The sequence below is a fragment of the Somniosus microcephalus genome, unplaced genomic scaffold, assembly GCF_052327205.1.
Source record: "Somniosus microcephalus isolate GS21.2 unplaced genomic scaffold, FLI_Smic_1.0 unresolved_chr9, whole genome shotgun sequence".
NCBI lineage: Eukaryota > Metazoa > Chordata > Chondrichthyes > Squaliformes > Somniosidae > Somniosus > Somniosus microcephalus.
In genome coordinates this window covers 39,482,699-39,508,005 of record NW_028225187.1, presented here as the reverse complement: position 1 = coordinate 39,508,005, position 25,307 = coordinate 39,482,699, and the positions used below count along the sequence as shown (strand labels likewise).

General features: G+C 44.6%; 1 protein-coding gene across 1 annotated transcript; it reads left to right on the top strand.

Moving 5' to 3' along the window:
• The first annotated feature begins 633 nt into the window (after positions 1 to 633).
• Positions 634 to 21,825, top strand: LOC147085099 (NACHT, LRR and PYD domains-containing protein 3-like). The gene is given in 6 exon segments (XM_085979754.1): positions 634 to 694; positions 6,750 to 7,197; positions 7,199 to 8,518; positions 11,393 to 11,479; positions 11,621 to 11,788; positions 16,010 to 21,825. Coding segments are annotated over 6 exon segments (2,157 nt in total). The 5' UTR covers positions 634 to 648; the 3' UTR covers positions 16,098 to 21,825.
• Positions 21,826 to 25,307: the final 3,482 nt, after the last annotated feature.

Here is a 25,307-nt window from a genome sequence, read left to right as displayed (position 1 = left end):
CAAGTGTATCATATTGTCAATCAGGAATCTGATGTCATGTTGGACACTGAGGGAGAGAGATAACTTATCCCATTAAACCTATTGCTGATACTCAGTGATTCCTCACTCTCCTAGAACAAGATTTCTGATTTCTTTTTTCCTTCTATCTTATTTATTTCCCGTGAATGAGTGAATCAAGATGTTTACAGAAAATTCAGCCCATGTTCAGAATGGACCAGTACCCGTCCCAGTGATTACTTTCTGTGCTCAAAACAATGGGGAGATCCCATCACTGTGTAGATCCTTTCCTTCTCGTTAACAGTATTCATCTTCCACTCCGCTCCTCAATACATTCATTATTATTCTTTACAGAAAATCACTGAGCTCACAGAGAAGGGAAACCGGGCCGACAGTTCCAAACTTCTCCTAAATCTGGTGATGGAGAAAGGCTCTGGGGCCCGAAGGGTGATGTGGGAATCCTTTGTGAAAATGTGCCACAGATTACCAAAGCTGAACAATATACTGAAAGAAATAGAGGAACATGGTACGGTAAAATCACACATGGAATGCAAATTCAGATTCAAACACTGCAGAGTTTACTATAATATCACACAGATCTGATTTCATGAAAGTTCATTGATTTCAACAGGTTGTGACACATTTGTTTACATGAACATTGCACAAGGTTTATCCGAAGTACCCAGTCACCTGAAAGGTAAGTGAGAAAAGGGAAATTTCAATGTTTATTTCACATGAGAATCAGAATGTTTGACTGTATCCGTTTGTGAGAGGTTGTCAGAATCTGGCAGTCAGAGGAACAAAGGCTGGAGATATAGCATTAAACATCATTTGGATTCGTGATTAATCCACAAAAGATCTGCATAGGTTCAATTTACATTTAACACCGATTTTGGAATTATTGGCAAATTTACAGGTCTTCTATTCTCCAGTTAATCCAACTGCACATTGCAAACACGTGACAGGATCCTGATACACTGTGAAACCCCATACACACCTGGCAGGATCCTGATACACTGAAACCCCATACACACCTGGCAGGATCCTGATACAATACAATACAATACAAATCGCTTTATTGGCATGATAAGGTACATCTTATGTTGCCAAAGCATCAAAATACATTTATGGTTGAACACATAAACGCGGTTCCATTCATACAGTGTATAAACAGGTATATCCCTGAGTTTATAAATATATTTTCGCTTTGTTTATATATACTCTTGTCTTAGTTTACTGGTTGTCCCTCTGTTCATGGCAAGCTGTAACATAGTGTGCCGCCAGTGTTACACAGCTTCTCTCCTCCCCCAGTAGGAATGGGAGTTTTTGGTTGTCAGTCAGATTTCTGAATTCAGGGCATATTTGTGAGAATTTTTGATAGAAATTCTCTCTGATGCCCTGATATTTTCCACAGGCTGTGAGGAAGTGCATCTCTGTCTCAACTACTCCCTGACTGCAATGAGAGCATATCCTGTCTTCTCTTGGCAGCCTGGTCTGCCTGTGTCTGCCTTTTTCGATCGCTAGGCTATGTTCGCTAAGTCTGTACCTTGTCAAGGTTCTTCTCAGTTTGTTATCCTTTACCATGGTCAGGTAATCAGCTATGTTGTATTGTCTGTTTAGGGCCAAGTAGCAATTGAGTTTGCTTTGGGTTTTTGTTGTTTCTGCCCAATATGACAGATATTTTTCCTTTTGCTTAGCGACGATTGTGTTGGGTCGAATTCTTTGTGTTACCCTGTCGCTGTCCTGGGGCTGGTTATTGTTAGTATTGTTATTAGTTACTTTATTGAGTCCCAGGACTAGTTGACTGAGGGTATTCTTCTTTATGGTCAGCTCTTGGCATTTCAGGGCGTCGTAGTGATAGCATTGGGGGTTGCTCATTTGTAGGTGATTCCAAAATTTGGTGGCTCTTTTTTGGATAGTGATTATTAATGGGTATTGGCCTAGTTCCGCCCTGCATGCGTTGTTTACTGTTTTCCTTTGAGTCCGGAGGATACTTTTACAGAATTCCGCATGTAGGATCTCAATTGGGTGTTTGTCCCATTTTGCAAAATCTTGTTGTGTTAGTGGTCAGTGATACACTGTGAAACCCCATACACACCTGGCAGGATCCTGATACACTGAAACCCCACACACACCTGGCAGGATCCTGATACACTGTGAAACCCCATACACACCTGGCAGGATCCTGATACACTGTGAAACACCATACACACCTGGCAGGATCCTGATACACTGTGAAACCACATACACACCTGGCAGGATCCTGATACACTGTGAAACCCCATACACACCTGGCAGGATCCTGTTATAATGTGAAACCCCATACACACCTGGCAGGATCCTGATACACTGTGAAACCCCATACACACCCGGCAGGATCCTGATACACTGTGAAGACCCATACGCTCCTGGCAGGACCCTGATTCACTGTGAAACCCCATACACAGCTGGCAGGATCCTGGTACACTGTGAAATCCCGTACAAACCTGGCAGGATCCTGATACACTTAGAAACCCCATACACACCTGGCAGGATCCTGATACACTGTGAAGACCCATAGGCTCCTGGCAGGACCCTGATTCACTGTGAAACCCCATACACAGCTGGCAGGATCCTGGTACACTGTGAAATCCCGTACAAACCTGGCAGGATCCTGATACACTTTGAAACACCATACACACCTGGCAGGATCCTGGTACACTGTGAAACCCCATACACACCTGGCAGGATCCTGATACACTGTGAAAATCCATAAACATCTGGCAGGATCCTGAAACACTGTGAAATGCCATACACATCTGTCAGGATCCTGATAAACTGTGAAAACCCATAAACACCTGGCAGGATCATTATACACTGCGAATCAACATACACACCTGGCAGGATCCTGCTAACTGTGAAATCCCATGCAAACCAGGCAGGTTCACGAAACAGCATCAAAGGTGCGTTGACAGTTGCCCACAAATATTTGACCGTCTTTAGACTTGCTGCCACGAGTTGTATTTTCCAGTGTAGTGCCCTCTACAGGGTATCTGTGGACTGTGAGCAGGGGAAGAAACAGCGCGGCTCTTCAGCCAGTCACAGGGAAGGATCCTCACTGAGACACAGATTCCAAACCAGGAATCATAAAACAGGAAATATAAATTACATTTATATCAAGTAGATCAAATGAAATAAAGTTTGAGCAATGTACATGGGATTAAGGAAGAGAGATAAAGGAGACAAGCAGAAAATGTAAATATGCACATATTAAATCTGCAACATTAATTTTCTTCTGTTGGTGTGAGACTCCACACATATATATTAATTTTTTTCAGGGCCAGAGAGATTGTTCAGCAGTAATTATCACTTATTAGGCCGTTAGAAATCTCACTTAATCCTGAATGCCCTAGCCCTAACTCTTTCAGCCGTCTTCAGTGTGGAATTAATGGGTAAGTACCCCAGGTTTACGCCGTTGCAGTGATTTCAATGCCGACTATCGGCGAGGACTGCAACAGCGCCTCTTCTGGGAGAGGAGGGTATCTCTGACAGCAACTACTGGATTTCCGTGTTTAACCACACATGTGAGACACAAGAAGTTGCTGTCAATTTTATCCAGTAATAACGGCGAGCGCTGACAGTCTCCCCATTATTATTACAGCAAAATCCAGGCCAATGTTCAAGCTGATTAGGTTATTAAGTAGCTTCGCAATTGCAGTGAAAGAGCGAACATTATTCTACTCAAAGAATAGTCCTTCAATTCCCGAGTCTTTTTAGACCCAATGTAATGACTAACGGAAATATATTAGTTCCCAAACCTGCAGTATAGGAAACTAAGACCAACATTAAACAACAGAGTATGATTATTGGTAGAACATTTCAAATGAACTGTCAATGTTTTCTGCACTAACATTACACTGAGTGAAGTGGGCTATAGTTCTATTTCTGTTTCTAATCAGTGATATGACAGGATTGTTATAAAACACATTCAATAAACCCATGTAGAAAACTGCTGAAAAAATGATCGCAATTTCTGATAAACAATGGCCCTGAATTCCGATTGGAGGCTTCCTGCCTGCGGATGCCTCAGATCGGAAAAGATCTACGAACCTAACTGTTGGTTCCATAGACCCCGAGGCTGGGCCTCTCCGGGTCCGCGCCGGGCCTCTCCGGGTCCGCGCCGGGTCTGCCCCGGGCCTCACCGGGTCCGCGCCGGGCCTCTCTGGGTCCGCGCCGGGCCTCTCTGGGTCCACACTGGTAGAGGCCCCCGTATCCCAGGGGCGCATGTGGTTTGCACACCACTGGGATCACGTGGGCTAGGTGAACAAATTAAAGAACGGGATTCCCCTTCATACTTTTGACAGGTCTGTACACACAGAATTGAGTAAGAGTTATACAGCACAGAAAGAGGCCCATCGTGTCTGTGCTGGCCGTCAAACCCTGTCTAATCTAATCCCATTGTCCAGCACTTGGGCTGTAGCCTTGTATGCTATGGCGTTATCAAATTTAATTTTTCTATTTTTCAACATTCTTAAGCTGATAAAAGCAGGCCTTACACCTGCTTTTACCAGGCATAGGTATTCCATGGCCTTTCAGCGGGCGGAAGTTGTGCAAAAAGCGCATCTCTCCACCCGCAGAGGCAATTTTCCTGGGCAGGCGGACCTTGACAGATCGCCAGTGCCGGTTTTCAGCACATGCGCTTCTATTGCCTGAAACCGACACTTGCGAGATGCCTATGGGTGCGTACACACTTCGTAAGCAACCGTAGGGGTAGGAAAATCCGGCCCATTATAACAGGAGAATGATTAGGTGCAGAAAATGTGTATTTGAACCAAAATAAGCCTGTCCCTGTTATAGAGATGACCCACTTACCCCTCCTCCCTGTGTATCTACACAAACTCATTCAATTGTCCCTACCCCGTCTAACGTGGCCCACTGATGAATTACACTATGGGTGACAAAAATACCCTGAGTTACCCTCTTACTTTCAATTCACTCCGTTGTTAATTATTTTGCTAATTGTGAGCCTGCTTCCTGCATTCATTTTGTGAAATCCATTAAAGCATTTCAATACCGAAGTCTCCTGACCAAACAAAACTCACCAAACCCAGTAACCCTTCTTACAGCCTAAACTCTGAATACTTTCAATCACCTTTCTCAGTGCACACAATACATCGGATAACCTGCACAATTTATGAAACAATAGCAATCTACCTACGGCCTATTCACAGTCGGTCCCTCTCTCAGTCACACAATACCCCAGATAACCTGCCCAAACCCTGAGACATTTGCAGTGAACCTTTTGTTAAAGGAGGGAAATGATAAGGGTGCTAATTCCTGAGCTCAGCGTCCTGGCAGCTGAAGCACAGCCGGCAATGATGGAACAATGTAAACCTGGTATGTGAAAGGGGCATGAATTGCAGGCGCACAGTTACCTCGGTGGATTGTGTGGCTGGAGGAGGTTACAGAGATAACGAGGGGGCTAGGACATGGAGGAATTCGAAAATAAGAATGAGAATGTTTAAGTCCAGACGTTGCCTGACCAGGAGCCAATGTAGCCCATGGGTAAACAGGATTGATGCGAATTCGGATATGGGCACCAGAGTTTCAAATGAGCTTATTTATGGAGGGTGTAAGGTGGGAGGCCAGCCAGGAGACCATTGGAATAATCGAGTCCGGAAGTAATGAGGAGCATGGATGAGTGCTGCAGCAGCAGCTGAGCGAAGGCAAGGGTGGAGATTGAGGATATGGCAGAGGTGGAAGTAGGCAAACTTTGTGATGGTGAGGATATGGGGTCGGAAGCTCAGTTAATGGTTCAATAGAATGCCGAGTGGAACATCCATCCATTCACAGTCTGTCCCACTCCCAATTCACACAATCCCCCAGATAACTTGCCCAAGGTCTGATACAATAACAGTGGGACACTTGACCACTCACAGTCTGTCCCACTCCCAATTCACACAATGACCCAGATAACCTGCCCAAGGTCTGATGCAATAACAGTGGGCACTTGACCATTCACAGTCTTTCCCACTCCCAATTCACACAATACCACAGATAATCTGCCCAAGGTCTGATACAATAACTGTGGGACATCCATCCATTCAGTCTATCCCATTCCCAATTCAAACAATGCCCTAGATAACCTGCGCAATGACTGATACAGTAACAGTGGGACACTTGACCATTCATAGTCTGTCCCACTCCCAATTCACACAATGCCCCAGATAACCTGCCCAAGGTCTGATACAGTAACAGTGGGACACTTGACCATTCATAGTCTGTCCCACTCCCAATTCACAGAATGCCCCAGATAACCTGCCCAAGGTCTGATACAATAACAGTTGGACACTTGACCATTCACAGTCTGTCTCTCTCCCAATTCACACAATGCCCCAGATAACCTGCCCAAGGTCTCATACAGAAGCAGTGGGACAATTGACCATTCACAGTCTGTCCCACTCCCAATTCACATAATGCCCCAGATAGCCTGCCCAAGGTCTGGTACAATAAAAGTGGTACATTTGACCATTCGTACTCTGTCCATATCCCAGTAATATCCTGTGCCCTATTTCCCAGTAAATATTAGAATCACGTGAGGATTTGAAACAGTTCTCAGCGACTAACTGAGTTTTAATTTCTACACGCACCTCAATCGAAATTGCCAATTAAATCTTGCATTATTTTACTTAATAGTGAAATGGTATTGAAAAGTTATTTTTATGTCAATACAAATAATACTGAGAACCATTTTATGTCTGTTCTAATCGGAGATGTTCAGCAGAAGCACAAGGAAACACTACGGGTACAAACTGAAAAACTGAGAGTGAACACTATCCTAATAAGGGAGAAGGTTAAGATTTTCCAGCTGGTTGATCGATACGCTGAGCTAACGGTAATTTCTACTGTTCGAGATCGGACACTTGTAGAACATGAACTGCTGGCAAGAGGCCGAGACCATGAAGAGTGGAGAGGGAAACACCTCTGGGGAGTGCTGGAAAAAATCCGAACTGATCAATTGTTCCAGAGCTGTTTTTCTCAGAGTGGAGGTTTGTTTCCGAAAATCAAGGGTAACGTCCGGCAATCCAAGTCGGCGAGTTCAGCAGCAGTGAGCGGAGTCCCGGGAATTGGAAAAACAACAATGGTACAAAAGATTGTCCATGACTGGGCCACTGGGAAAATATACCCACACTTTCAATTTGTTTTCAGTTTTAAATTCCGGGAACGCTATTAACTGTAGAATAAATCTGAGGAATTTGATACTGGATCTGTATCCTTACTTTGGGAATATTCTGGGAGAGCTCTGGAAGAACCCAGAGGGATTGCTATTTATATTCGATGGTTTGGATGAATTCAATGACAGCATCGATTTTGCTGACAATCGGAGAAATACAGAACCTCAGCACAGGTGCACAGATCCTGAAGACTGGTGCGAAGTGTCTGACATTGTGTACAGTTTAATACAGCACAAGCTGCTCCCAGGATGTTCAGTGCTAGTGACCAGCCGCCCCACTGCATTACATTTATTGGAAATGGCTGAGATCGGTGTCTGGGCTGAAATCCTGGGATTTGTTGGTGAAGAACGGAAGGAATATTTCAACAAGTTTTTTGAAGATCAGATGGTGGCAGCAGCTGTTTTCAAACACGTGGAGGAGAACAAGATCCTGTACACCATGTGCTACAACCCTTCCTACTGCTGGATCCTCGGTCTGTCATTGGGCCCCTTCTTTACACAAAGAGACAGGAATCAGAAGCAAGTTCCCAAGACAATCACCCAACTATATTCCTACTATATTTACAACATTCTTAAAAACCATGGCCGAGAGATTGAAAGCTCCCGTGATGTGTTACTGAAGATTGGTGAGATGGCCTTCACAGGAGTCTCCGAGAAGAAGATTGTGTTTGGAAATGGAGATTTGATCAAGTACAATCTACAACCTTCCCAGTTCCTGTCTGGGTTCATGATGGAACTTTTGGAGAGAGATGAATCTGCCCAGAGCGCGGTGTACACATTCCCGCACCTCACCATCCAAGAGTTTGTAGCCGCACTCGCACAATTCCTGACTCCAGATCCCGGGGACATCCTGAAACTCCTCAGAGAAGCCCACAGCAAGGAAGATGGGCGATTTGAGATATTTCTCCATTTTGTTGCTGGTCTCTCCTCCCCACAGGCAGCTCGGCCCCTGGAGGAGTTTCTGGGTCCATTTCTTCATCAAACCACCTGCCGAGTGATTGATTGGGTGAAGGAGAAGATTGAAGGACAGATTGGAAACACAACGAGTGAAACTGGTAAAAGGAACCTCCTGAATATATTCCACTACCTGTTTGAGTCTCAGAATAAAGCACTGGCTCAGACCACAGTGGGATCTGTGAAAACACTTACATTTAGTGGATTGCCATTGACTCCGATTGACTGTGCAGTCCTGTCTCATGTCATTGGACTCTGTGATACGATAAAAGAACTCGGTCCAGAGAACTGCAACATTCTGTGTGAAGGACTCCAGCGGCTGGGCCCCGTGCTGCACAAATGCCGGGTGTTGAGGTAACAGTTTATTTGTCTCTAACTGTTGGGTGAATTGTAGAACAGTCAGGCATTGTGTTGCTGCTCCGTAATGTAGGGAAACAAACAGTTCAGTTAAACCAGAGAGAAGCGGATTCAACACAAATATGACCAATAATAAGAGGATCGGTCAGTAATTCCCTAAGGACTGGAGAATCTAAAATGGATCCTTGTGAACAAGTAGAGATCAGCAGATACAGGTCACTGAGAGTCTGATAATTTAATTACAATAAATAATATTTAATAAGGCTGGACAGCGGAATGTAAACATAAAATATAAACAGTCAGTAAAGATAAAATTAATTTTAAATGTTTTCCACATCCACCATATCAACTGGAAACAGGAGAGAAACCCGAGTTTAAATCTCTAACAGTTCGACATTTACTCCAATACTGTGCCCTGTCGAGGGGGTAGTTTCCTGGATTGGGAATATTGGGGGATCGGGAATTCTTTCAGCTGTAAATGTTTACAACTATACACATTCTTAAAGATTTAGTAGATTGATATTCAGGATCTTAAACCTGCTGGTGAAAAGGTTCCACTCTAAGCGGAGTACAGACACACACCGGCCAGCGGTGGGGCCTCGCAAAAAACCGGCGGCTCCTGGGTATACTGGGGGCAGTGAACCCGGGAATTCCCCATAATCTGCCCCCATGTGAGTGAGGCACCGCTCGGGGAGGGAACTTGCGAAAATTCCCAAAAACTGTCGGGCCAGTTACATCTGAAATAAATGTAGAGCCAGCTTAATGGCAATAAAGTGAGAGACTACCCTTCGCTGTAAACTAGGAGCACAGGGACATTTAAAACTTGTAATGGGACAGAATAAACTCTCTTGCTGCTATTGACAAGCATTCACTATAAGCCCTCTGACTCCCACAGCTACCTGGAACACACTTCCTCCCACCTCGCTGCCTGTAAGGACGCTGGTCCATTGTCCCAGTTTTTCTGTCCCTGCCGCATTTGCTCTGATGATGCCACCTTCCATATTAGTGCTTCCGACATGTCTTCCCTTTTCCTCAACCGAGGATTCCCCTCTACCGTGGTTGACACGGCTCTTGACCATGTCCATTCTATCTCCTGCACTTCTGCTCTCACCCCTTCCCATCCCACCCGGAACTACGATAGTGTTCACCTTGTTCTCACCTTTCACCCCACCAGCCTCCGCATTCAATGGATCATCCTCCACCATTTCCGTCACATCCAGCGTGATCCCACCACCAAACACTTCTTCCCCTCACCTCCACTTTCAGCATTCTGAAGGGACCACTCCCTCCGCAACACCCTGGTTCACTCCTCAATCACCCCAACATCCCTTCCTCTTCTCTTTCCCCTTCCCAAGGCACCATCCCATGCAAGCGCAGGAGATGCAACACCTGCCCTTTTGACTCTTCCCTTCCCACTGTCCAGTGCCCAAAACACTCCTTCCAGGTAAAACAGTGATTTACTTATACTTCTTGCCATTTAGTATATTGTATTCACTGCTCACGATGCGGTCTCCTCTACATTAGGGAGACCAAACGCAGATTGGGTGACCGCTTTGCGGAACACCTCCGCTCAGTCCGTAAGTGTGACCCCGAGCTTCTGGTCACCTGTCACTTTATTCTCTGCTCCACTCCCACTCTGATCTCTCTGTTCACGGCCTCTTACACCCTTCCAACAAAGTACAACATAAGATCGAGGAACAGCACCTCATCTTTCAATGAGGCACTTTACAGCCTTCTGGACTCAATATCATGTTCAACAATTTCAGACGATAAACTCAGCCCCTATTTTATTCGTTTCATTATTGATTTTCCTTTTCCCTTGTTTTTCTCTCGCATGTCAGCTGTAGATGACTTTGCCATTGACATTTACACCTTAGCTAGATTCATCATTTGATTTTTAACTTGTCCCATTACCATCACCTTTTGCTTGCACCATTATCCCTTTTGTCTTTTAATCTCTCCTGTCTTCCACCCTATCACAGACCTTCCCTTTTGTTCTTTCCTCCGCTCCCCCCACCTTTCCCGGCCCCTACACTTGCTTAAACATCTGTTACATCTGTAACTTGTTCCAGTTCTGACGAAGGGTCCTTGTCCTGAAACATTAACTCTGTTTCTCTCTCTACAGATGCTGCCTGACCTGCTGGGTATTTCCAGCATTTCCTGTTTTAATTTCAGCATAAATTCTCCTTGTTATATAAAATCCTGGGGGACGGATTTTACAGCAGCAGTTATCATTTCACAATATAACTCACCCCGAGATATTATACAGCTTAATATAATGCACAGAGTATAAAGTACAGGGATTCACCGCTTTATCATTTAATTCTGGGAAAATAACCCCATTCCCATAAAATCCGGGATTTACAGAGCAGCAGAAATGGGACAAATTTCTCCAAATATGACGAGGCCGGTCACTGAGCTCCGGGAGGGTAATTCTGATCATCAGGGAATGAGACCGGACTGAGGGACATTTTAAAGGCTTCACACAGACAGCACTTTATTTAATAAATACATTTACGGACAGTCCCTTAATATAGGGGCAGTTGGACAGAGTGAGGTACATTCCCAGTGAGGGGGGAATTTCACAGGTCAGCGGGCGCCATCAGTGGCGGGTTCGTTGGGACCCCGACCTTACCCGACCCGACCCCACCCCCACACAACCCGGCCCCAACCGACCCGACCCGACCCCGGCCCCTGCCCCCACCGACCCCGACCCGGCCCCACACGACCCGCCCGGGTGGGAAATCGCGGGCGGAAACCAGGTTATTGATTTCCTGAAGTATTTTGTGATTGCTGTAATATCCCAGAGAGAAAATTATATCAGATCCGGGCTTTGATTCCGTTTTTCTCTCTCTCTCTGTTTGTGTTTAGACTGGGTTATAATAAACTGGGAGATTCAGGAGTGAAACTATTGTTTGCTGCTCTGAGGAACCCGGACTGTAAAATACAGAAACTGGAGTAAGTACCAGACTGTGAGAGATTGTGTTTATAATAACTGGATGTCTGACACTGTACATTAATATTTGTATCAGTAATGTTGTTATTAATAAACTCTGGGGATTTACCCTGATTCCTGTTATTTCTCTCTCTGATCCCCAGTCTATGGGTTGTCGGTCTCACAGATTCTTGTGCCGAGGATCTCTCCTCCGCTCTCAGTACAAACCGCTCACTGACGGATCTGTCCATGGAATTCAACTCCTTCACAGACCGATCTGTTCCGGCTCTCAGCCACCTCATACTGAACTGCAGGAGTCTGGAGCGGATCTGGTGAGTGTTTGTGTTAATGTTTAATGTAATACATAGAAACATAGAAACATAAATGATAGGAGCAGGAGTAGGCCATTCGGCCCTTCGAGCCTGCTCCGCCATTCAATGAGATCATGGCTGATCATCCAAATTCAGTAACCTGTCCCTGCCTTCTCCCCATATGCCTTGATCCCTTTAGCCTCAAGAAATATATCCAATTCTTTCTGGAATATATTTAATGAACTGGCCTCCACCGCCCTCTGTGGCAGAGAATTCCACAGGTTCACCATTCTCTGGGTGAAGAAGTTCCTCCTCATTTCAGTCCTAAATGGCTTACCCCTTATGCTTAGACTATGACCCCTGGTTCTGGACTCCCCGGCCATCAGAAACATCCTTCCTGCATCTAGTCTGTCCAGACCTGACAGAATTTTATAGGTTTCGATGAGATCCCCTCTCAAATTTCTCAACTCCAGTGAGTATAAGCACAATCGACACAATCTCTCCTCATACGTCATTCCTGCCATCCCAGGTATCAGCCTGGTGAATCTTCGCTGCACTCCCTCCATGGCAAGAACGTCTTTCCTCAGGTAAGGTGACCAAAACTGCACACAATACACGAGGTGCGGTCTCATCAAGGCCCTGCACAACTGTAGCAAGACATCCTTGTTCCTTTACTCGAACCCTCTTGCTACGAAGGCCAACATACCATTTGCCTTCTTAACCGCCTGCTGCACCTGCGTGCTTACCTTCAGCGACTAGTGCACAAGGACACCCAGGTCTCTTTTCACTTCCCCTTCTCCCAATCTATTGCCATTCAAATAATAAACTGCCTTACTGTTTTTGCCACCAAAGTGGATAACCTCACATTTATCCACGTTATAGTGCATTTGCCATGTTTCTGCCCAATCAGCCAACCTGTCCAAATCGTATTGGAATTTCACGACATCCTCCTCACAGCTTACCCTCCCACCCAGCTTTGTGTCGTCTGTAAATTTGGAGATATTACATCCAATTCCCTCGTCCAGATCATTAATATATATTGTGAACAGCTGGGGTCCTAGGACCGATCCTTGCGGTACCACACTAGTCACTGCCTGCCACTCGGAAAATGACTCGTTTATTCCAACTCTTTGCTTTCTGTCCACCAACCAGTTCTCTATCCAAGTCAATACCTTGCCCCCAATCCCATGTGCCTTAACTTTACACGCTAATCTCTTATGTGGGACCTTATCGAAAGCCTTCTGAAAGTCCAAATACACCACATCCACTGGTTCTCCCTTATCTTTTTACCAGTTACATCCTCAAAAAATTCCAGTAGATTAGTCAAGCATGATTTGCCTTTTGTAAATCCATGTTGACTTTGCCCGATCCTGTCACTGCTTTCCAGGTGCTCTGCTATTACATCTTTTATAATAGGCGCTAGCATTTTCCCACTACCGATGTCAGGCTTACCGGTCTATATTTCCCCGCTTTTTCTCTACCACCTTTTTTGAATAGTGGGGTAACATTAGCTACCCTCCAATCCATGGGTACCGTTCCAGAGTCTATCGAGTTCTGGAAGATGACCAGCAATGCATCTACTATCTCTAGGGCCACCTCATTAAGTACCCTGGGATGTAGACCATCAGGCCCTGGGGATTTATTGGCCTTCAGTCCCATCAATTTACCTAACACCATTTCCCTACAAATGCTGATTTATTTCATTTCCTCCCTTTCATCAGATCCTATGTTCCCCGGCATCTCTGTGAGGTTATTTCTGACCTCCTTTGTGAAGACAGAACCAAAGTACGTATTTAGTTGGTCAGCCATTTCCTTGTTTCCCACGATAAATTCCCTTGTTTCTGACTGTAAGGGACCTATGCTTGACTTCACCAATCTTTTTCTCTTCACATATCTATAAAAGCTTTTAAAGTCAGTTTATATGTTCCCTGATAGCTTACTCTCATATTCTATTTTCCTTTTCTTAATTAATCCCTTTGTCCTCCTTTGATGACTCCTAAACTGCTCCCAATTCTCAGGATTATTGCTTTTTCTAGCCAATTTATATGTCCTCTCCTTGGATATTATGCTATCCCTAATTTCCCTTGTTAGCCACGGTTGAGTCACCTTTTTTGTTTTATTTATATGCCAAACTGTTATGAACAAATTCTGTAGCTCATCCATTCGGTCTTTGAATGTTTGCCATTGCCTATCCACCATGAACCCTTTGAGTGCCATTCCCCAATCAATGCTAAGCAACTCGCTCCTCAGACCATCGTAGTTTCCTTTAATTAAATTGAGGACCCTTGTCTCTGAGTCAACTACTTCATTCTCCATCTTAATGAACAATTCGAACATATTATGATCGCTCCAACCCAAGGGGCCTCTTACAAGATTGCTAATTAATCCTTTCTCGTTACATAATACCCAGTCTAGGATGGCCTGATCTCTGGTTGGTTCCTCGACATATTGGTCCACGAAACCATCCCGTAAACACTCCAGGAATTCCTCCTCCACAGTATTGTTACTAATTTGGTTGGCCCAATCTATATGTAGATTAAAGTCACCCATGATGACTGCTGTGCCCTTATTGCACGCTTCGTTAATTTCCCTTTTAATGCCATCCCCAAACTCTGCCTTACTGTTTGGAGGTCTATATAGTGCTCCCACTAATGTTTTTTTCCCCTTTGTATTTCTCAATTCTACCCATACAGTTTCCACATCATCAGAGCTAATATCCTTCATTACAATTGTATTAATCCCTTCTTTAACCAGTAATGCTACCCCACCTCCCTTTCCTTTTTGCGTATCTTTCCTGAATATCGAATACCCCTGGATGTTGAGTCCCCAGTCTTGGCCATCCTTGAGCCACGTTTCCGTAATCCCAAACAAATCATATTCGTTTACCTCTATTAGCGCAGCCAATTCATCAACCTTATTACAAATGTTCCTCGCATTAAGACACAAAGCCTTGCGGCTTGTTTATTTAACGCTCTTAGACCTATTAGAATTATTATTTATTGTGGCCAAGTTTGATTTAAACCGTTGATTACTCTGACTGCCACTTTTGTTTTTCTCCTTCCTATCTTTTGCTTTTATCCCTGTTTTCCTTTCCTCTGTCTCCCTGCTCAGGTTCCCAAACCCCTGCCATTTTAGTTTAAACGCCCCCCCCCAAACAGTGCTAGCAAACCTCCCCGCAAGGATATTTGTCCCGCTCTGGTTCAGGTGCAACCCGTCCGACTTGTACAAGTCCCGCCTTCCCCAGAAGCAGGCCCAGTGATCCAGGAAACTAAAGCCCTCCCTCCTGCACCAACTCTAGCCTCGCATTCATCTGCTCTATCCTCCTATTCCTATACTCACTTGCATGTGGCACTGGGAGTAATCCAGGGATTACAACCTTTGAGGTCCTACTCTTTAATCTGCTACCTAGCTCCCTAAATTCTTGCTGCAGGACCTCATCCCACTTCCTACCTATGTCGTTGGTCCCAATGTGAACCACGACCTCTGCCTGTTCACCCTCCCCCTTCAGAATGCCCTGCAGCCGTTCAGTGACATCCTTGACCCTGGCACCAGGGAGCAACAAACCATCCTAGAGTCACGTCTATGGCCACAGAAATGCCTATCTGTTCCCCTAAAGATAGAATCCCCTACCACTATTGCTCTCCCACTCTCTTTCCTCCCTTCCTGAGCAGCAGAAGCACCCCTGATGCCAGGAATTTGGCTGCTGCTGCCTTCCCCTGGTGAGTCATCCACCTCAACAGTATCCAAATTGGTATACCTGTTTGAAAGGGGGTTGGCCACAGGGGTCCCCTGCACTACCTGCCTGCTTCTATTGCTCCGCCTGGTGGTCACCCATTTCCCTGCTGCCTGTGCAGCCCTACCCTGCGGCGTGACCAACTCATCAAACGTGTAATCCACGACCCTCTCAGCATCATGAATGCTCCACAACCCATCCATCCGCAAATCCAGCGCCTCAATACCGCCCATTAGTAGCTGCAGCTGGATGCATTTCTGGCACACATGGTCATCAGGGACACTGGCAGCGTCCCTGAATTCCCACATAGAGCAAGAGGAGCATAACACGGGGCTGGGCTCTCCTGGCATGACTTACCCCTTTAATTAAGTAAAATATCAATGGGATTCAGTCACTTTTCTGGGTAATATTTGTCTGTAATTATTATTGTAATATTAAGCCCAGTCTCGCGGTTATTTACATTGCTGTTCAATCTATTTATTTCCTGATTAGTCTTCAATCTGTTTCAGGCTGTTGGATAATCAGTTCAGTTTAACCGGACAGAGGCACCTGAGGGCACTTCAGGAAACGAGACCCGGACTGAAAGTGGGGGTGTGAACAGTCCAAGTGATTGACGCCACTGCTCCCATTGTGTGACTGTTGCAAGTGGTGACGTCACTGCTCCCATTGTGTGAACATTCCAAGTGATGACGTCACTGTTCCCATTGTGTGAACATTCCAATTGATGACGTCACTGCTCCCATTGTGTGAACATTCCAATTGATGACGTCACTGCTCCCATTGTGTGACCATTTCCGGCCGTTGATTTGATTTCAATTTAATTTAAGGGTTTCCAGCTCGAGCTGAACGCGTCATCTCCCATTTTGAGGTCAGAGGCCCAGCCACAGGGTCACGTGACTCAGCTGCTCCCCAGGCTGCACCCTTTTCAAAATGGATGTGTGAGTTTCTGCAAATTGCCGAGTCTCTGATTGTGTCTGTATGTGTGTGCGTGTCTGTGTCTGCAAATTGCAGAGTCTGAGTGTGTGTGTCATGTTACTGTAAATTTTAGTTCAATGTGGGTGGGAGGGAGAATGTGAGTAGCAGACAGACAGACAGTCAGTCTTCTTATCGTGTCCACGGACAGTCTATACATAGCCCTGCCAGAACTGGACACATTTTTGCACCTTGTTGTTGAATTTGGCAAGATCTTCAACAGTGCACGGTTCCTCTAACGATGGACATTGCAGGAGATGTTGCATAGTCTGTGCCTCCGTTCCACATTCACAAGTTGTCGGGCTGGTTGAATATCCCCATTTGCTTAGTGACACCTTTGAGCAACCTACACTAGTCCTAAGTCTGTTAAGGCACTTCCAGGTTGCCCAGTTGCAATTAGCTCCTGGGGGAAGGCTTTCATCAAGTAAAATTTCCATCGCTGGGGGTTGTTCAAGACTGGCAAGCCGGTCTTTCCACAAGGCAATGTGGGCTTCAGATGAGGTTGATTGTAATGGAACAACACTGTTCATGAAGCTCTTTGTTGACTTTAGGCGGCTGGGTGTAGGTGTATGACAATGCAGAGGGTGTCTCTCATCTGATGTTTGACGGAGTCGCTCTTTCTTGCTGGCTACCTTATATCAGGGGGAGCGATACCCACCAGGATATATAGGCTGTTGGTGTTTGTTGGTTTTAAGCAACCTGTGATAAATCGGCAGCTTGCATTCAGAACAGCATCCATCTTCTTGGCATGAGTAGACCTTTCCCATGCAGGGCAGGCGTATTCGGCAGTGGAATAGCAAAGAGCACGTGCACTGGTTCGCAATGTTTTCGGGCTTGTTCCTCATCTTTTGTTATTGAGCTTATTCAGGATGCTGTTTTGTACGCTCACTTTTGCCTTTGTCTTCTCGATGTGGTTCTTGAAGGTGAGGCATCAGCCAAGCATGCCTCCTAAGTAGATAGGGTGCTCGCAATGCGTCAGTGTTGCTCCACACCAGGTTACTTTCAGCTGACGTTTGGCTTCACGGTTTCTGAGGTGGAATGCACAAACTTGCATCTTTGATGGGTTTGCGCGAAGGTGGTTTTCTTCATAGTAGGATTTTAGTCCCTCCAAGGCCTCAGAAAGTGTTTTCTCCACGGCGTTAAAATCAGTGCTTTGGGCAGTGAAACATAAGTCATCATCAGCATATATAAAACGGCGTGTAACACCGTCTATAGGTTGGTCATTCGTGTAGATGTTGTACAGCAGCAGTGCAAGCATGCTTCCCTGAGGAAGACCATTCTTCTGAATACGCCACCTGCTGCGCTTCCCACCTAGTTCAACATAGAACCGGCGATTCTGAAGCATGCTTTCTAACAGCTCTGTTAAGTGAATCTCTTTTGTCATCTCTAGAATCTTGCAGAGGAGACGTCTATGGTTCACTGTATCGTAGGCTGCTGACAGGTCTACAAAAACAGCACCTGTTAGCATCCCTTGCTCAAAACCATCTTCGATGTGTTGTGTGAGGTTGAGCAGTTGGCTTGTTGATTTGCCAGGGTGGAAACCTGCTTGCTCTGGAATGATCTTCTCATCTACAGTTGGTGCTATCCTATTGAGTATCAGGTGTTCAAACAGCTTATAGCTGTGGCAAAGCAGTGAAATTGGCTGAAAACTCTTAGGATCTGAGGGATCCTTTCCAGGCTTTAATAGTGCTATTACATGTGCCTTCTGCCAGATATTAGGTAGCTTGTGTGTTGCCAGACAGTGGTTGAACAATTGTAGGAGCTATTTCTTTGCTTTCTGTCCAAAATGCTTTATCTGCTCCGTTGCTATGTTGTCAAGACCAATTGCTTTCCCGTGTTTTAGACTAGATATACCAGTTTCTAGCTCTTCCATGGTGAATGGTCTAGTGAAGCCAGGATCATCGCTGTACTCCTTCCTATGTAGTTGTGCTCTTGGTTGTTTCTTGTTGATTTTTCCATTTAGGAGCAACCGGTGTGCAACTTGGTTAGCAGATACATTTGGATGTTGGGCAGCTTTCTTGGGATCACCTCCAAGTTTGCGTATGCGAGACCATGCCTTCTTGCTGTTTTTTATAAGATCTGTTGTCTCTATCAAGGTGTTCCAGGTGTTTTGACGTTCTTGAGAGATACTTAACATCACCCTCTCATCGGTAGATATTGTTTCCTATGAGAAGGGGTCAGATTCAAATATTGAGACCTACTCCCAGTAGAGTTCAGCATTCTCCTTGGTGAGACTAGGGATGTAGTGTACTCTGCAACCTCGGGGGATCTACCTTCTAGCTGTTTTTTGGACAGCTTTTGCAAAGAGGTTGTAGTGCTCAGGTAATAGTTTAATGCGTTTAACCTTGCGGTCAAGTGCTCGTGTAAAACTGTTCCAATCGGCCTTCTTGAAGTTGAAGCGCCTTTTGAATGGTACGACGGTTGGTAACACTGCTGCATTTACCTGGATGCCAATAGGATGGTGTTGTGTCTGTGGTATTGGGTCTGTGACAAGCTTCTTGCAGAGGCCAGCGATGTCGTTGCTGGCAATGACAAGATCTGGATTATATCTATATTTCCAGTGGGCACTGTGGAAGGAGGCTGGCAATTTAGGATCGTGGATGAGACTAAGCTGGTTAGCGTCCATCCATTGTTCAACTGCTTCTCCATCCTTGCTAGTCTCCTTGTACCCTCATTGGGTACTGTGGCTATTAAAGTCTCCAATGATGATCTGTGGTTTATTGTGCAGGTTGGGTACAGGGTTAGAGAGGCTGAAATCTGTGCCAGGTGGCTTGTACACTGAGGTCACTAGTACTTTGTTCCGCTCTACGGTTAGAATTTCGATGTTGTCCTCCTCTGTTTTAGAAGTGGCTTCTACAACTGAACCAGCTCTAACAAATACAGCACTGCCATATTGTTGATGAGGTCTTTCAATAGCCAGGACCATTCCTGGTATATTTGGGTGGTTGTTCTCACTTCCTCTATGTGTCTCCTGCAGGCAGAGGACATCACATTCCAACTCGTTGCATAATGTAGTGAGGATGTTTTGTTTAGCTATAGAGAACCCTTCAACGTTAGCAGATATAACAGTCAATGCCGGTCATGAAAAAGACCCGTGTTTCTGACATCGACGACTACTTCCGTCTTCAGGCATGCTGTGTGTGGTGGTAGTAGAATTGGTTGAAACAGGGCCGCGATGTGAACGCTTCTACCTTAACCCCAGAGAGTCAGTTCGAGTGAGAGAAACATGAAATCAGAAAGCAAGTTGCAGAATAGAAAGCCTGTTTCTGTAGGCCACAAAGTGAAAAGATAAGATACTGAAAAGTGCCTTTTTGGTTTAAGTCTTCCAACACGGCAGTCATCGCTCTGCAGCCTGGCCAAGCTGTGAGTGTGTGTGTGTGAGAGAAACAGAGGGCAATAGCTGATGTTTGTGTGAGATGTGGTTTGCTGTCTTATTACCTGCTGTTGTTGTATTAAACCCTATTGATTCCATTCTGGCCTGGTCCACATGTAATGCTGTTGTGTATCACTTCATTGCACTTTTTTCACTTCACTTCACTTCAAGACAGACAGTCAGTCAGTGAGATACTGAAAAATATCTTTTTGGACTGTCTGCGAATAAAAGCTGCTCTGGGAAGTTTACATTCATGTTATTCCACTCCACTCAAATCAAGACAAGGCTGGCAGGCAGTGAGAGAGACACATGAAATCAAGACAACAGGCAGAATAGAAATAAAAGCACACAATGCTGGAAATACTCAGTATGTTAGGCAGCATCAGTGGAGATACAGAGAAACAGAGTAAATGTTTCAGCTCGATGACCTTTCGACAGAACCTTGCCAGAATCTGACAAAAGGTAAATGAGCTGAAACATTGACACAATTTCAATCTCCACAGATGCTGCCTTACCTGCTAAATATTTCCAAAATTTTCTGTTTTTATTTCAGATTTCTCACATCCACAGCATTTGCTTTTGATGCAGAATAGGAAGCCTGTTTCTGTAGGCTGCAAAATGAAAAGATAAAATACTGAAAACTGACTGACTGCTTTTAAACTGCCAAACAGAGCAGAGCAATGATAAAATTCAACTTTCTTTCATTGCTGACAGTGACTTGTGGCAATTTTAAGGCTGGCCTGTGTGTGTGTGTGTGTGAGAGAGAGACAGACAGACAGACAGCAAAAGCTGGTGTGTATGCAGGGCTTGTCTGTGTTCAAGTTATCTGCCATGTGCATCGGTACTGAATCTCATGTCGGAAGAAAACAGAAAGTATACAACATTAGATCATACTGATTTTAATCCAGACTGCACTGCTGTGGGATCTTACTTTCCGTTTCTTTCAAGAATTTTGTAAAAAGCAAATCTACATATATACATCAAGCCATTTGATATTTCTCTGGACTAGACTTTATAGGGGAATGTTTGTGGAGTGTTTCATGGCATGTCCTGCTGTGCGATCTTACTCTCCCCTTCAGCCCAACCCAAACAAGACAAGATATTTGTAAAGAAAAAAGCATATATTTTATTTTTTAAATTATTTTCAGAACAATCCATTTTATTTTTTTCTGGACTGGGCTTTATTGGGGAATGTGCTTGGGATGTTTTCAGAGCAAAAGCTGCTGTGCGATCATTCCATTCAGTTTATTACACTCCAGGCAAACCACAGACAGGCAGACATTTAATTAACAGAAGTAAAGTATATATATTATTATTTATTCCTGATTGTATTTACATCTTTTCACCCTCCTGGGCTTTCATTTCCTCTCGGGGACTCAGATTTCAGGGGCCTCGGCTTCACTACTTCCTGTTGGATTGACCTCATCAAACATGGCCGCACAGCCAGGAAGGGACATCATCAAAAGTAGACACTCCCAGGCTGCGTCCCTTTCAAAATGGATGTGTGAGTGTGAGTTTCTGCAAATTGCAGAGTCTGTGTGAGTGTGTCTGTATGTGAGTGGGTGTCTGTGTGTCTGCAAATTGCTGAGTCTGTCTGAGTGTGTCTGTATATGAGTGGGTGTCTGTGTGTCTGCAAATTGCAGTGTCTGTGTGAGTGTGTGTGTCATGTTACTGTAAATTTTAGTTCAACGTGGGCGGGCGGGAGACTGAGTGGCAGACAGTCAGCGAGCGTGAGAGAGACATGAAATCAAAAGGCAAGTTGCAGATTAGAAAGCCTGTTTCTGTAGGCCACAAAGTGAAATGATAAGATACTGAAAAGTGTCTTTTTGGTTTTAATCTTCCAACACGGCAGTCATTGCTCTGCAGGCTGGCCAGACTGTGAGTGTGTATGTGAGAGAGAGGGCAATAGCTGGTGTTTGTGTGAGGTGTGGTCTGCTGTCTTACTACCTGCTGTTGTTGTATTAAACCCTATTGATTTCATGCTTGCCTGGTCCATTTAATGCTGTTGTGTATCACTTTATTGCACTTTATTTCACTTCACTTCAAGGCAGACAGTCAGTGAGACACTGAAAAATGTATTTTTATAATTTCTGACAAAAGCTGCTCTGGGATCTTTGCATTCTTTTTATTCCACCCTTCTCAAATCAAGACATTTGCAGCAGGGTGAGAATAAGACACATGAATGCAAGATCAGAGCAGCTTTGACAGAAATATAAAAAAACATTTGTAAGTGTCTCACTGACTAGTCTGCCTTGAAGTGAAGTGGAGGCACAGAGAAACAGAGTAAATGTTTCAGCTCGATGACCTTTCGTCAGAACCTTGCCAGCATCTGACAAAAGGTAATCGAGCTGAAACGATGGCCCAGAAATTCGGGTCGGGGTCTTCCCGCGGGTGCAAGCCCCCGACCTACACTTACCTATCGCGCTGACATTTGAAGACTGGGCCTGCGGGGATTTCCGGTCTGTGGCCCGGTTCAGCTCCCGGCGCGCTGTGCGTGCGTGATCCAGTGGCGTACTTAGTGCGATGAGCCGGCTGGGATCACGTGAGCACTGGGCAACAAATGGGAGTTTACAAAAGTCCATTCATGAGTTAGACATAAGACCTGTCAAACTCATGAAAAGTACGGGCACCCAAAACACTACTTAAACTTTAAATAAAAGTTAAAAAACATTCCAATAATTAAATTAACTATTAATAACTTTAAAAAACTAATTTGAACAATTAATCAAATTTTTTATTCAAGAAATCGGGTTCAAAAATTAACTTGCCTTACTGTAAATTCTTAAAAATAATAAACCTGTGGAAAAAAAATTCTAACTTTAATTATTAGACCACTTACCTTATAAAACTAAGTCCTTACGTCTGCTTTTTACATTCGTAAAAGGTGGAGGCATTCACGCACAGACAAACCTGTCAAAAAAACCGAAGTTCAACGCGTACACGCTGCCCCAAACGTCGCTAGGGAACCGCCTCTTAACCCCTTGGTTCAGAGGAGAGGAAATGCCGGTTTCCCGCGCATGCGCTGTGCATGCTGAAATCCGGCACTTCCCATGGGCCCACGCGTGAGTACCCCGTCCGTACTCACGTGTTGGGACCGGGATTACTGGGCCATTAACTCTGTTTCTCTCTCTCTCTCTCCACAGATGCTGCCTTACCTGCTGAATGTTTCCAGCATGTTCTGATTTTATTTCAGATGTCTCACATCCACAGCATTTGCTTTTGATGCAGAATGGAAAGCCTGTTTCTGTAGGCCGCAAAATGAAAAGATAAAATACTGAAAACTGTCTGCTTTTAAACTGCCGAACATAGCAGAGCAATGATAGAAATCAACTTTGCTTCATTGCTGACAGTGATTTGTGGCAATATTAAGGCTGGTCTGTGTGTGTGTGTGTGTGTGTGTGTGTGAGAGAGAGAGAGAGAGAGACAGACAGCAAAAGCTGGTGTGTATGCAGGGCTTGTCTGTGTTCCAGTTATCTGCCGTGTGCATTGGTACGGCACCTCATGTCGGAAGAAAACAGAAAGTATACACCTTTAGATCATACTGATTTCATTCCAGACTGCACTGCTTTGGGATCTTACTTTGCCTTTCATTCAAGAATTTTGTAAAAAGCAAATCTACATTTATAGATCAAGCCATTTGATATTTTTCTGGACTAGACTTCATAGGGGAATGTTTGTGGAGTGTTTCATGGCAGATCCTGCTGTGGGATCTTACTCTCCCCTTCAGCCCAACTCAAACACGACAAGAAATTTTCTTAAAAAGACAAGTATATTTTACATTTTTTAAATTATATTCAGGATAATCCATTTGGTTTTTTTCTGGACTGGGCTTTATTGGGGAATGTGCTTGGGATGTTTTCAGAGCAAAAGCTGCTGTGCGATCATTCCATTCAGTTTATTACACTCCAGGCAAACCACAGACAGGCAGACATTTAATTAACAGAGGAAAGTATATATATTATTATTTATTCCTGATTGTATTTACTTCATTTCACCCTCCCGGGCTTTCATTTCCTCTCGGGGACCCGGATTTCTGGGGCTTCGGCTTCACTACTTCCTGTTGGATTGACCTCATCAAACGTGGCTGCACAGCCAGGAAGGGACATCATCAAAAAGAGACACTCCCAGGCTGCACCCCTTTCAAAATGGATGTGTGAGTGTGAGTTTCTGCAAATTGCAGAGTCTGTGAGTGTGTCTGTATGTGAGTGGGTGTCTGTGTGTCTGCAAATTGCAGAGTCTGTGTGAGTGTGTCTGTATGTGAGTGTGTGTCTGTGTGTCTGTAAAGTACAGAGTCTGTGTGAGTGTGTCTGTACGTGAGTGGGTGTCTGCGTGTCTGCAAATTGTAGAGTCTGTGTGAGTGTGTCTGTATGTGAGTGTGTGTCTGCAAATTGCAGAGTCTGTGTGAGTGTGTCTGTATGTGAATGGGTGTCTGTGTCTCTGCAAATTGTAGAGTCTGTGTGAGTGTGTCTGTATGTGAGTGGGTGTCTGTGTGTCTGTAAATTGTAGGGTCTGTGTGAGTGTGTCTGTATGTGAGTGGGTGTCTGCAAATTGCAGAGTCTGTGTGAGTGTGTATATCATGTTACTGTAAATTTTATTTCAATGTGGATGGGAGGGAGACTGTGTGAGTGAGAGACAGACAGACAGACAGTCAGTGAGAGCGAGAGAGACATGGAATCAAAAGGCAAGTAGCAGAATAGAAAGCCTGTTTCTGTAGGCCACAAAGTGAAAAGATAAGATACTGAAAAGTGTCTTTTTGGTTTTAATCTTCCAACACGGCAGTCATCCCTCTGCAGGCTGGCCAGGCTGTGAGTGTGTGTGTGAGAGAGAGAGAGGGCAATAGCTGGTGTTTGTGTGAGATGTGGTCTGCTGTCTTATTACCTGCTGTTGTTGTATTAAACCCTATTGATTTCATTCTGGCCTGGTCCACATGTAATGCTGTTGTGTATCACTTTATTGCACTTTTTTCACTTCACTTCACTTCATTTCACTTCAAGACAGTCAGTCAGCCAGTGAGATACTGAAAAATATCTTTTTGGACTGTCTGAGAATAAAAGCTGCTCTGGCATCTTTGCATTCATGTAATTCCACTCCACTCAAATCAAGACAAGGCTGGCAGGCAGTGAGAGAGACACATGAACTCAAGACAACCTGCAGAATAGAAATAAAAACAGGAAATGCTGGAAATACTCAGTATGTTAGGCAGCATCAGTGGAGATACAGAGAAACAGAGTAAATGTTCCAGCTCGATGACCTTTCGTCAGAACCTTGCCAGAATCTGACCAAAGGTCATCGAGCTGAAACATTAACTCTGTTTCCCTCTCTCTCCGCAGATGCTGCCTTACCTGCTGAGTATTTCCAGCATTTTCTACTTTTATTTCAGATTTCCCACATCCACAGCATTTGTTTCTGTAGGCCGCAAAATGATAAGTTAAAATACTGAAAACTGTCGGTTTGCTTTTAAA